Source organism: Nicotiana sylvestris, chromosome 9 (genome assembly GCF_000393655.2).
Source record: "Nicotiana sylvestris chromosome 9, ASM39365v2, whole genome shotgun sequence".
Lineage (NCBI taxonomy): Eukaryota > Viridiplantae > Streptophyta > Magnoliopsida > Solanales > Solanaceae > Nicotiana > Nicotiana sylvestris.
The window spans coordinates 97,503,619-97,517,476 of NC_091065.1; the positions used below are offsets into that span (position 1 = coordinate 97,503,619).

The 13,858-nt window shown below is 35.1% G+C and overlaps 1 protein-coding gene across 1 annotated transcript; it reads left to right on the forward strand.

Annotated features, from left to right (window-relative positions):
• The first annotated feature begins 6,353 nt into the window (after window positions 1-6,353).
• Window positions 6,354-11,632, forward strand: LOC104243724 (rho GDP-dissociation inhibitor 1-like). Its single transcript, XM_009798998.2, has 5 exons — window positions 6,354-6,690; window positions 9,123-9,186; window positions 9,291-9,512; window positions 10,610-10,734; window positions 11,356-11,632. The coding sequence occupies exons 1-5, from the start codon at window positions 6,490-6,492 to the stop codon at window positions 11,422-11,424; spliced, it is 681 nt and encodes a 226-aa protein (XP_009797300.1). The 5' UTR covers window positions 6,354-6,489; the 3' UTR covers window positions 11,425-11,632.
• Window positions 11,633-13,858: the final 2,226 nt, after the last annotated feature.

Sequence of the window (13,858 nt, forward strand, 5' to 3'; positions counted from 1 at the left end):
AGGACGTGTAGGTTTTATATGGGCTGCCCGTTGATGGTCTGCCCGTTGCTCTATCGCCTGGCATGAGAGAGATGACACATGTGCAATACCTGGACATGCTGTAGTGGCTCACTGATTTTCGGCCAGAGGATGAGAATGTATTGCATGGGACCAGTCGTTTTCCGTTGACGACTATTCGACTGTGGTTGGAGGCATTGCATCCTCAGATCGATGGCGATATACCGGATCATCATGTTGACCAGTATACGAGGTTGCTGCTACTCCTGTTGTTTGGAAGGATCTTGTTCCCGAACAATTTGGGGAACCTAGTCAGCTTGAGATTTCTTCATCATTTTGAGCGGTTAGATGATTTACCCCAGTACAGTTGGGGCTCTACTGTTCTTGCCTACTTGTACAGGCATATGTGTTGGGCGAGCATGGGCACCCAACGTGAGGTTGATGGAGTTTTGCCGCTACTACAAGTGACAACATATTCGAATACTCTATTCAGTTTAACATACCTAGTAAAATATATCTTACATTTTACGTCAACTTTTTATGTTAGGTTTGGGCCGGGGAGCGATTCCTACAGTTGCAGGCACCTCTACCACCATTAGATCCGGATGTACCACCGGAGTTGATCCCTCTAGCTAGGAGGTGGGTTCTCCGGCGGGGACATACGCGCGAGTATGAGGCTCGGCATAATCTCTCCTTGTGCAGGGATATATTGGATTTGCTGGATGGCGCACAGGTAAATGTATATCTAAGTTTACTTGTCATTTCTTCAAACACAAGTTGTGTATACTGATGTTTTCTGTTCTTCCTTAATAGTTCATTTGGACGCCATACAATGACACGGTGTTAGCTAGATTGCCCTGTTATTGCTCGGTCGACCGTGATATATGGGGCTCTTCCGTCCCGTTGTTCTGCCTTGATATTGTGGAGCATCATGCCACTAAGCGGGTACTTTGACAGTTTGGTAAGCCGTAGCTCGTACCGACAGCGCCCACCTGGGAGACCACACATTACCAGGGGGATAATCGTACCAGAGTGGACGACACATATTTGACATGGCTACAAGATCAGATATTTACTTGGGACAAGCGATTTCACCTGATTCCTCCCCCTTTCACCGAGTCGGCAGGATACTAAGCATGATTATATGCCCTGGTACCGCAGCGTTACCTAACTTTTGTCGGGAGACCCATTCATCGAGATGGCGGTCGGTACATTCCATACGCCGAGAGGCACAGGGCACTAGTATGTTATTTGGTATTATTAATTATAACTATGATATAACATTCTGTAATTTATATTTTACATGATGTACAGGCTATTGGTCTACATTTAGTCTACCAGTTGGGAATGCAGATGCAGCAGCATGCCGGTGATCCTGCGGTCGCTTTGCTGGAGTATGGTTGGCAGGTTACTAAGCTGGCGGCCCGAACATTGCATCGAGCCAGACAAGACGAGCGCTTAGAGCACGTCCCTGCTTATGTGGCGCTAGAGCACTACCATCGAGGTAGGTCTGTCCCACGAGCAAGGGGATGGCAAGGCAAGGTTGTCCCACGAGGCAGGGGTGCCTTATGGGGTTGTGGGGGCCGGCGAGGAGGTAGTCCCCAGCAAGGGGGGATTGAGGCACCTGTTCAGGCACCTGATGAGGATGTTAGAGCTGATCTGCCGGGTGACCTCCATCAGCCAGACGAGTATCCCAGCAGCATGCCGTCGTACAACATTCAGCTAGCGTTCACTCCAGCCGCATCGCAGATGATCCCGTCAGATCCATTGTTGATCACTAGCACGAGCATTATCGGACATGATTGGGAGCAGTTGTTTTTAGGCCCATCAACCGCTGGTGAGGATCGGTCGACCCGAGATGTGGATGGTGGGCGCCGGATGAGTTATGGCTCATCGTCGACGGGTGGTGTGGATTTTTCACAGGAGCAGGTATGTTTGTATTACTATTAAATTTAAATACGTTTTTATCTCATTGATTCACAATAAATAACTTTATAATTTTCTTATTAAGGCTTCATCCCATCCCGTCACGGAGGCCACTCCGTGCGATGCTAAGCAAGATGTGACGGATGCTTATACTCAGGAGCCCGACGAGACCATGGTAAGAAATTTTTTTTGACTTAATACGTACATTACTATATATTTTCATATAATGAGCTGACTTATTCTTTTGTAGGTTGCTGATGGACCGACGACCCCTTATACCGATCCTGCCAGCACTACTGACGATCATGCTGCAATGCATTCTCATATAAAGAGGCGACGTGATGAGGATGATCCTGATAGCGTATCCGGGCGGGATGGGATACGCCTCAGGCCAGCGGCTGCATTGAAGCACACAGGCTGTGGGACATATTGATTTTTTTTTTGTATTTTATGTACGCTATGTAAATATTATTTTATATAAATAATAACAATAATTTTTTATGCTTACATAATATGCGCATTATGTTTTTATTTCCCCGTTTTTTTTATTTTAACACTACAACACAAACATAATTTAAATGCAGTACAACTAATGAAAACACATGACACGAGAAATATAAAGATAAAGTACTACACTCAACACATACCTGTCATTGTTTAGTCACCACCGCCTAGTATTCTCTGCTCCAACCACTTAAATTTCTCTTCCAGCTTATTTTTTTCTTCTTCCACCTCTTTGAGTTTCTCCTTCAACTCCTCAATTTCTCGTTTATACTCTCGTTCATATTCCTACGGTTTTGTGTCAAATCATGAAGATACTGCAAAATTTTTTGTAGCATTCTTGCTCACAGGGTTCATCAAGCCATATGTCAAAGTTGCAAAATTTTCGTTGTTGCCTCCAAACCTGTTCACACACATCCAGTATCTGTGCCCAACTTGACCGTCATCCCAACAGTCCGCCATCATACAATGTTTGCCACATTGGCACATTGGTACATACATGCGGTCAGATATTTGTTAAAGCTAACAAAAATCCTGCTTTTATGGAAAGTTTTGCTATTTGTTATGGTTAAGCGCAAAAAACAACTAGAATGCGCCCGTTATTTATAGGCAAGACAACACACAAATTGTAGTATTTAATCGCGCTATGCTTGGCGTGTTAAAGATTCTTTCTGATACAAAACAAGTTTTTTGCAGTCGGGCAGCTTTTCAGACTAACAAGACAACACACATAACGTAGTATTTAACTGTGCTATATATGTTCACACAAAACGTAGTATTTAACCGCGCTATGCTTGGCGTGTTAAAGATTCTTTCTGATACAAAATAGTTTTTCGCAGTCAGGCAGCTTTTCAGATCGACAAGACAACACACAAAATATAGTATTTAATATATTCACACAAAACGTAGTATTTAACCGCGCTATGCTTGGCGTGTTAAAAATTCTTTCTGATACAAAATAGCTTTTTCGCAGTCCGATAGCTTTTCAGATCGACAAGACAACACACAAAATATAGTATTTAACTGCGCTATATATATTCAGTTATTTATCAAACATCTTCCTCCTATGACAGTGTAGTTTTTTAATAATTTTAGAGTGAAACTCCAATGTGAACGTAAATTTTTTTTGTTTTTTAATCCAATATTATTTTTGATTACTTGACTCCCATACCATCATCTCACGACCTCTCTTACACTGTACATTTTCAAGCCCTGGTTAGGCGAGCTTTATCGGAAAAAAATATGCCCTTTGCCAGCACCGTTGGTCTAGGCTCATCCCACATTGCTGATCGAATTTCGTCAAGATCCCTTGTGAGGGCATGCACATCCGGCATACTTGACAAATTATCAAGGTAGGCAATATACCTTGAATGAGACGGCGTGTGGGACTCGTACACTTCTTCCTTATCATCATCCTCGTCAGGGAAGGGTGTGTCATCTCCAGACTCATCGGCATTATTGTCATAATCACCATTATCTTCTCGACTTTGCGCATCTGCCAAATCCAGAGTAAATACGTCGTCTACGGGCAACTCATTGAGGTCAGGATCATCAAGTTGCTCGTTTTCACTACACAAACAATAAAATGATAAGCTACTTCAATTGATAAATACTTTACATATAGCTATATCACTTCACTTAAAGTCGTAATGTGTTGACATTCCATGATGGACATTATCCTGTTGGTCATGACTCCCGAATGGACCACCGTGATCCAACACACCAAAACTACGCATATTCCAACTGGACGTGGGGTCATAACTTGTAAAATTCATATCTGGACGGTACCCCCTATGGAATATATGAGTGTTAATACAAATTCAATACAACAAAAATAAATATCGTAACACAAAGGAAAATTGAAGTTTACCAGTCGTCCTGTGGATTATGTAAAGTAGGAGAGAAATTATTTCCTCGCTCCTCGTTTGCCCGTGGAGATAAGTTTAGATTCGGCCAAACTCTTTTAGCCGGAACTTGTTGGGCTAAAACTGCTCCAGAATAACCACCCGATGATTGAGGGTTATCCCTGCTTTGCGCAACATCATTATTGCGAACGTCTTCAACTTTCACGTACATTTCCAACATTTTTATCAAAATAAGTTCCCGGTATTCATCCGGAGTCCCCAAAAAATCTCTCAGAATTTAATCATTCTCGATGTTAAACTCAGCGTAACAAGCAACCCCTTGCGGAGTCACATAATACGAATATCTTCCGGTTATTTTAAGATTCACCGAAAAAGTTTGTTCAACCTCATTTTATTGCATAACGATATCAGTCTATCGTACTCCATTGTGAGTGGCAACTTAACATGATTCTGTGGAGATAAACCATAGCTCAATGAGTTATTCACCACCACAACCTCACCCCCCAATATAATGAAACTCTTACTTTTCGCTCTTCAAACATTATGAAAAAAGCTTGAGAATTTAACAACAAGAAAAATTTATCACGAAGTTGGAGTATTTCTGAATGATTTTTCTCAAAACTCTTAATGCCTTTAAATAGGCAATGCCCAATCCGAGGGGGAGGGGGGTCAAATTTTTGGAAGTAAAATGCAGTTTAAAAAGGCGTTTTATATATTTGAATTATTGTTATGTCAGTTAAGTGCAGAAGAGTAATTGGTGGGCCCACAAAATAGGTAAAATGCGGTAATGAGCCGCGCTTAATATACTTGTCTTATCAGCTGCCAGGTAAATCGCGGTTTGTTACCGTGTTTTATATAAAATGCGGTTATGAACAACGTTTTATTTTAACGTCCCAAACGGCTGTTAAGATAAAATGCGATTCATAACCGTATTTTATATATAATAGTAATATTTTTTTTTCACTCAAAAAAGTATTTTGAGTCCAAAAGAACCACATTTCGGTTCCGGACTCCTAGGTTATAAGTAGGGGTGTCAATGGATATTCGAAAACCGACTAAATCTACCGAACCGTATCATATTGAACCGATTTTTAGATTTCTTTTAAAGAAACTGTAGGTTTTTATATAAATCTATCACCACACCGATAATTAGGGTAGGATTTTTTATTTTTTGAAAATAAACCAAAAAAATACCGAACCGTATCGAATAAATTTTACATATAAAAAATATATTTATATAGTAAGTTTAAAGATAATAGAATTTTTTTGGGGCTTGAAATTATGAAAACTGTTACAAGCCAACAAGTAATGAAACACAAAATACTAATTCCTAAAACCTATTATGCTACTTCTACTTAAACTTCATTAGCAAGACACAATATTCTAGCGATTATGAGTAGCAAACTACAATGTATTGAATATGTTTCCTTTCATATAGTTTGGATTTATAGCAAGCTACAATGTATTAAATATCGACTTTATTGTTGAGTCCCAGCTTGTTTAATATATTTTTACTCGTGTGATTTATATTTTTTGCCTTCTACGTTGTTGTAGAATAATTGATGAATCTATACTCTAGCCATCTTTTATTTTTTTTAATTTATCAGTTTAAACAGTAAAAATGTCTAGAGAGTTTTGCTAAGTTCTATAAAAGAACATATGTTATTGCATTCTATTTCTACCGATGAATCTTACATGGTATTTAAAAAAATATCGAAAATTAATCGAACCGTACCGATACCGAAGAGAAACCGACATGATTGGGACGGTTTCGAAAAGTCTAATTTTGGTTATACATAATAAAATAATCAAAAAATTAGTATCGTACAAATTTTATAAAATAACCGACCGAACCGAACCATTGACACCCCCTAGCTATAAGTATGTGAAGGAGGAAAAAAAATTTCTTCAACGTTATAACTAAAAGAAGAAAAAAGAAAAGCGCGCCCCCCACGAAAAGAAAAGGAAAAGACAACAGACAAGAAAACAATTGTCAAACAGACGAGGGTTTTATGTTTGTCTCCAAGAATTGAAAATTTGGACTTATTTTCTGCACCCCCCTTTTCTTTCTTGTTCAATAATTGTCAAAACAAAATCTTCACTGTCCCTACTGCTATATCCTTTGTTGCTAGAATACACTTTGCCCCCTGCTCATAACCCCAACACACACACTCACTAAAACACACGGAGATAATCAAGAATGATGGAGGGTGGCAACAACAAAGAGGAAGCAGGTCCATCACGTGGCCTTAACCTTAATGAAGACAAGAGAAAGGAGGAATTAGAAGAGGGAGATAGTGAGGAAGAAGAGCATAATCAAGATCCTGCTGCTGATATTATTACAACAAGTTATGTACCTGGTCCTCTCCTTTCTCTCAAAGATCAAATTGAAAAGGACAAGGTTCTCTCTTTCTCTTGAAACTCAAAAAGCTTTGAACTTTATTTGGCTTACAGCTTGAAAATAGAAGTGGGTCTCTCTTGTGTCTGTTATCTTTATGTATTTTTGATGTATCATGGGCGTCTCAATTCCTTATACTGTTTTAGGGTTCTGCTTATCTGGTTTTGGCATCTATATATGCATTTGTTATTTTATTTGTTGTCTTGCATACTTCTTTTTCAAAGATCATTGCTTTTGGTGATGTAGGTTGTTTCTTCAGGCAGTGATTTTTTGAATTTGTATCTACCCACCCCCCAAAAGAAATAAATGGAAAAGAAGAAAAAACAAAAAAGGACCACCATTTTTGAGCTTTTCCCTGAATACAGTAAGTGATTTTTGTGTGGGATTCATGTACTGACAATATTTAATCTAGAGAATTTTTATGTGTGACATTTAAAGTATTCCTTATTCTGCTTTGGCGTCAAGTTTGGCTTGGAGTCGCCTTGATTTTTGCTTACTCCAGTGGGATTTTTTCTCTCCTTTCATTCTTGAAATTGAAATAATCTCTTAGTTGCATCAGAAAATTCATTTGAGGAAATTTCTATGCTGTACCATAAAGGGCATTCCTTCTCAATCTACCTTGATTCTTTCTCACTCCGTCGGATTTTTTTTGCCTTACATTATTTTAAATTGAGATCATCCCTTGCATTGGAAGCTTCAGTAAATCTGTTTCCATATTTTGCAGTAGCGTATCTAGGATTTTACTTTCGTGGGTCTTAATATTTTTTGACATAAAGTTACTACTAATCGCGTAGTACATGTATAACTATTTGAACACGACGATGACAAAAAAGTAAAGGAGAAAACTCATATTAATATTATGGACGCTGTGAATCTGTGATGAGAACAACTGGCAAGAAAAAAGAAAGTGAATTTTGCCGCTCTGGAGGAACTATTCGTCTTTAGAAGGGGTCGAACATTGGAATCTTTTGCAGATTTTCTTTTCCTTTGCTATAGAGAATTAGGTAAACCAAAAAAAAAAAGGTAAACAAAAGTCAGTGAAATATATGAAAAAGTAGTATTGGGTTAAGAAAGTGTACTTGAAATAATTAAAAAAAGACCTAATTGAGGGAAACATTTTTCTTTCAAGAAAAAAAGAAGAAAGAAAGTAGCTTGAATATAAGAAAAAAGGGATAGTTTACCGGCTGGTTAAAAAGGACTTATGCTAGGATTGAGTTTCGAACGCTTGCCCGCTCAGGGGAGGACGCACGTTTATCGGTGTCATCCGACACTGCTTTGTTGACAAATTTTTAATTTACATATGTGAATAATATGCAAAACAAATAGGCTAAATAGTAAAGAATGACACTTCTTAACGCTAGAGCTTCATGGCGTGCTGGTAATGTGCTGTAGTATTCCTTTGGAGGTGGAAGGTTCGATTCCCGCTTAGTCAGTGTATTTTTTTAAAATTTTGAGCCTTTTTGTTGGAAAAATGTAGAAGCCAGCAAGGCTTGATCCTGCGACTCCTAATATAAAAATGGAAAATTACTAAACCAATTCAACCTGCATCCATTGCTGCCAATAAAAATTTAAGCATCTGGAACCTCTGGTTCCTTACCTTTTTTTTAAGTCCAACTCATTACCTAATGAGTATTATGAATTAAAAAAAGAAGTATTTAGTCATATTTTTGATGAGTCTATTATGGATAAATTTTCAAAAACTGAAAACACGTCGATGGAGATTTGTAACAGTATATTTGAATTGTGTTTTTTGTAAATATAACTTTGTTAGAGTGATTTATTCATTCATTACTTCTTTAAACATCAGCACCAAAAATCTTGCATACGTCCCTGTGCCCGCTAACCAGTGTTGTCAAAGGCGCGCTTAAGCCCTGAAGCGAGGCTCAAAACATGTTGAGCGCTTCGCCTTGCTTTGTGTGCGCTTTATTATTTCATCAAGGCTCTAAGGCATACTTTCCTCGCCAACGAGTGTAATCCTGTAAAAGCGACATTAAACAATTGATATTTTACTTTTTTCGTAATTTTTTTCCAATTTCTTTGTCCGTATATTTGTTATTCATGCTTATAATTATTAGTGTTGGACTGCATTTACATATTTTTACTTTTTCTCCAGTTGCGCCTTTTTTCATTAAAGCCCACGCTTTATTTGCGCTTTGCGCTTAAAACCCCAACGGACCTTAGAGCTTTTTTGCGCTTTTCGCCTTTGATAACACTGCCGCTATCAACATTAAGTCTCCAGCATCCTTCCTTAACCAAAGCACCCATTAGAGTTTTTGTTTCCTAGGTGCTTTCTGATCTTTATACCATTTATTAAATTTTCTATAGAACTATACCTACTCTAAGTTGAGGTTAATGGGTGCTTGAGCACCCAAAATTAATATATAGATCCGCCCCTGATATTTTGAATTTCCATATGGTTATTCTTGTTTGCGCAGGAGGATGAGAGCTTGAGGAGGTGGAAAGAGAAGCTGCTTGGTTGCCTGGAAAGTGACTTAAATGGTTTGTCTGTCTTTTGACGAGCTTTGTTCCTAATCATAGCATACCATTTACTCTGAAATTAGCCTTTAAATCTTATTTAATGACTATTTGGATCAATTTGTTAGGGCAAATGGAACCTGAAGTTAAGTTCCACTCAGTTGGAATTCTTTCCTCTGACTTTGAGGAGATAAATACTCCATTGCCTATTAAAGAAGGCCAGAGAAAATCTGTTCTCTTTACCCTCAAGGAGGGCTCAGAGTACCGGCTTAAGCTAACATTTAGTGTTCTGCACAATATAGTTTCTGGCTTGGCTTACACAAATACAGTATGGAAGGCCGGTCTTCAAGGTTTGATTTCTATAGTCTCATTTCCTATTTCTTTTGCTCTCCCTTGTTTATGAATACAATTGGCCAGTCAAGCACCAAAGGGATTTAATACTAGCATTTTCATTGTGTAGTTTTCAGACAAAATAATTACCTTTATTTGTTTGAGCAGAGGAGTTCTTCGAGTTGTGCATTTATCAACTGAAAAAACCACGTTATAGTGTGTGAATTGAATCATTACTTTAGAATTATTAGTCATGTAGATTGTGTGTGATTTTGGTGAAGCAGTTAAAATGGAATATGGTTTTGCACTAGGTGTTCCGCAAAGACCGATATCCTAGTTTGGCCTGGGGTAGAGACCAAACGACTTGGTCTCCAAGTTTGCGGACTCTTTCTTACCATTCTTTGGCTGGAATCTAAACAAATGTTGCCTGATTTCTTTTTCTAAGATGATGGAATTCCCTTGGTTGAAAGAGATTCATTTATGTATGAATAGTTTCGCATAGTAGTTTTTCTTTATCTTGGTTTCCCTTTACCAGGAGGTATAGATATATTTGTGTCTATAAAACTGCGGACAATTTGAGGCAAGTTGTGCCTTATATTCCTTTTTGATAAAGTAAGGTGTGCCAATTGTGGAATAAAACTAGAGAGAGTATGAAGGAAGAGGTTTGGTCACTGGTTCTTCATCAGTTAGAAAGAGTGCAAGGGACTTCAGTTGGGTTGGTTAGAGACTATAAATCCATGTGTGAAATTTATTATTATTCTCATAGTGATTGATTAGAGACTATAAATCCAAGTGTGAAATTTATTAATATTCTCATAGTGAAAGAACAATCCATCTCCCCATGGATGTAGACATTATAGTTGCCGAACACATTCAATTCTTGTGCCTTTCTGATTCTATTATCTTTAGTTTTGATTTTAGTTTTAATCAATTCCACGCATTTGTTTCAACTTGATTCACCCTTCACTAAAAGGGCTGCACAACGGCTTAAGGTTATTTTCCCAACATTAGGCATGGAAGTCTAACTTAAAATTAAACAAGCGTTACCTCTACTTTCAGTCTTCACTTCTGTTATTTTCTTTCGTTACATATCATTGTTTGTTCATTTCGATGTCAGTTGATCAAAGTAAGGGAATGCTGGGCACCTTTGCTCCTCAGCGAGAACCTTATATACATATGTTAGAAGAGGAGACCACTCCATCAGGTGCACTTGCAAGAGGAACATATACAGCTAAACTTAAGGTGTGAGCATTTACATTCCTACTTGATCCAATATCAGTCAGTATTTTTCATTTCATTAGTCAAATGAAGCATGCTGTAAGTCGATTTTGTCCACAAGAATAAATGTAGTACAGTTTTAACGTTTAACATCCCACTGATATAGATTTTAGTGTGTCCTCATGATAGTACTGATTTTAACCTTTAATTTTCCCATTGTTTTTGAGTCGGCTCTAGATGATATAGGTGAGACTCGTATTCATGTATTGAACAAGTAGAATTTACATCGCCTTCTTGTTGAGCGTGTGCTGGTCATGATAGTGCATGGTGTTTTTACACTATCAAATCATGGTGACCTACAATAACATGTAAGTGCCTACTAGAAGCCTAACTCGGTAACCTAGAACATGAAGTAAAATAACCAGCTATTGCCCGTTAAAATATATCGAGTAGTGTAAAAGAAGACGTTTTTGCTTTTGTGTCCGTCCTTTTGGCACCATTGCCTGTACAAGGAATTATGTGGGTGTTCCACAACTTTGTGGCTGTGTATTTCTCTGGCCTCTTTATCAAATTTTCAAGTTTTTGTTTCAATCTATAATTCATATTGGCGAGCAAGTAAGTTGATGAATTTGGTTTTTTCTGCAGTTTGTGGATGATGATAAAAGATGTTATTTGGAGCTCAACTATTCGTTTGAAATAAGCAAGGGTAGGTAGCCAAGATGTCTCAGCTCTTTCTGGCCTTCTTGGACTCTGGATATTCTGTTGAAATGTACCTTTGTTTACTACTACTACTACTACATAGCAATAGCTTAGCAAATGGAATATGATTTACTTTTACAGTTGATCTGTTGCTGCCTTGTATGAGATTTGGCTGCTTCTTATGTTACTTGCTACTTACAGTCCTTTTATTATGATTTACGGATATTGCAAAGGGCTTTTAATTATAAATCTTGCTCGAGTATATTTGTCAATATAGGCTTGGATTACTTACTCGTGTCTTTGTGAAGTTTACAGTATGAATTTGCTTTGTTTTAATTCCAACTAGTATTAGTACCTGTACGATGCACGGATACAGTCCATGTCGGATTGTGATTTGGATTATTTGAATTATGAAATAACTTTAAAGTATAAACCTTCCAGATAAAATTTATAGATAATCATTAGATATTAATTAAGAAGTAAGACATGAAACCATTTTGCAAATCTCTTAGTTGATAACTTGTTTTCTTTTTTTTATATTTATATAATCCAATCGGTTAATTTTAGTACTTGAATTTCGTTTCGTTATCAATATTTTAAAAAAAAATTCTAAATATGTCATGTGGTGATTTGTCTCGTTTGAACATATTAGATCATATTATTTTAATAATTCTTAGTATCATTTTATTTTTTTATCTCAACCTCCAATAAGTCTTATTCTTTTAAAATTTACATTTTTTTTGTTCTTTGCTTATAATTATTATATTATTTATTATTTAATATTATTATACTTTCATATGACTTTTTTCGGGTTACTAATTGACTTACTATCTTACTTATTATCCTTTTAATAATTATAGATAAATATTATTTTTTTATTCTTGAAATTTAATATATTTTACGCTTTTATCCTCTTATTCGAAAATATTTTACTATTTAAATTTATCATTATTATTTTTGAATATTATTCAATTATTTACTTTGTTTTATTTTAAAATAATTTAAAGTATAAATATCCTCATACTGTCTCTATTTTTTTCTTTATACAGTCTATTCCCTACTAAGAAATTTTTAATTAATTTTTATATTAATATTTTACCTGTAATCAAAATAATATCATATTTTACTTTAATTTATAACTTTGATTAGTCTAAAATATTAATATACAAGTTCTTTGATTATTATATTCCAAATCTATTGAGTTTTTCTTATATTTATTTTTTGTATTACATGCAATAAATTTTCTTTCCTTTTAGTTTCAAGATACAAAATTTGATTTTTTGTTTTCGTTAAAAAATTACTTATATTAGATATTTATTTTATATTTTTTAAAATTTAATTCTATATCTAGCAAGACTATAATTTTTGGTGGTCTTATCCATAGTTTGAGCATTCTCATCATAATGTTAAGAACTTTCTAACATTAAGTAAAATAGTCTTTTCCTTTCATTTCTAATATTAAATTTTTAATTATTTTCTTTACTTTTGCTATTATGTTATCAGATATATGGTATTATTACAGTTTCATATAGCTTTTAATTAAGTTGCCACTTTATTTAATATAATTATCCATTACTATCGTTTAATATAATATAGATAAATCTAAATTTTTTTAATCTTAAAATAAGTATCTATTTTATTTTAAAAACATTGCTTGAATTCTTGAGTTATTTAAATTTATCAATAGTATTTTTAAGTATTTTTTTCACTTTATTTTATTTTATAAACTAATTCTTAGCATAAATATTCTCACACTATTTCTAATTTGTTCTTAATATTTTCTTTATATATTTTAAGAAGAATTTTTTTATCTTCTAAAAAGTTATATCCTTCTAATTTTTAATTGGACTGCATTTTTAAAAATTATCTTATGCATTCGATAATTGCACTCAATTTAGATATTAATCTAAAAATTAATTTCTTATTTGTTGGAACACATTATATTTAATGATAATATTTCACTATCATTTTATTTCTTTATGTACTATTTTTAAAAATAATAAAATTATGAAATGAAAGAAAACGGATCAAGTGGTTAGTGAATAATTATATTTGGAAAGCTATCAAAATTTATTTACTATAAGAATGTGTGTCAATTTTAATTGATTTCTATCATAAATTAAATTTGAGCAAATCTAAGTTGTTTTAATCCTTATTAAATTAAAAAATCTATTTAGATTATGTCTTAAAAATGCTAAGTGACATTTTCTCAATACGCCACTTGGCTTAATATCATGCATCACTACTCTCCTTTTAATATAATATAATATAGATAGAAGATATAAATATTTAATTTTTTTCTTATCTTATAAGTAATTGTATACTTTATGTAAGATCTTATTTTACCGCCTGCATATTTTTTAATTTTTGAAGTCAATAAATCTTTAATACCTTAAGTAAATTTTAATTTTATTTCATATTTTAAATTACTCCAAAGTATAAATAGTCA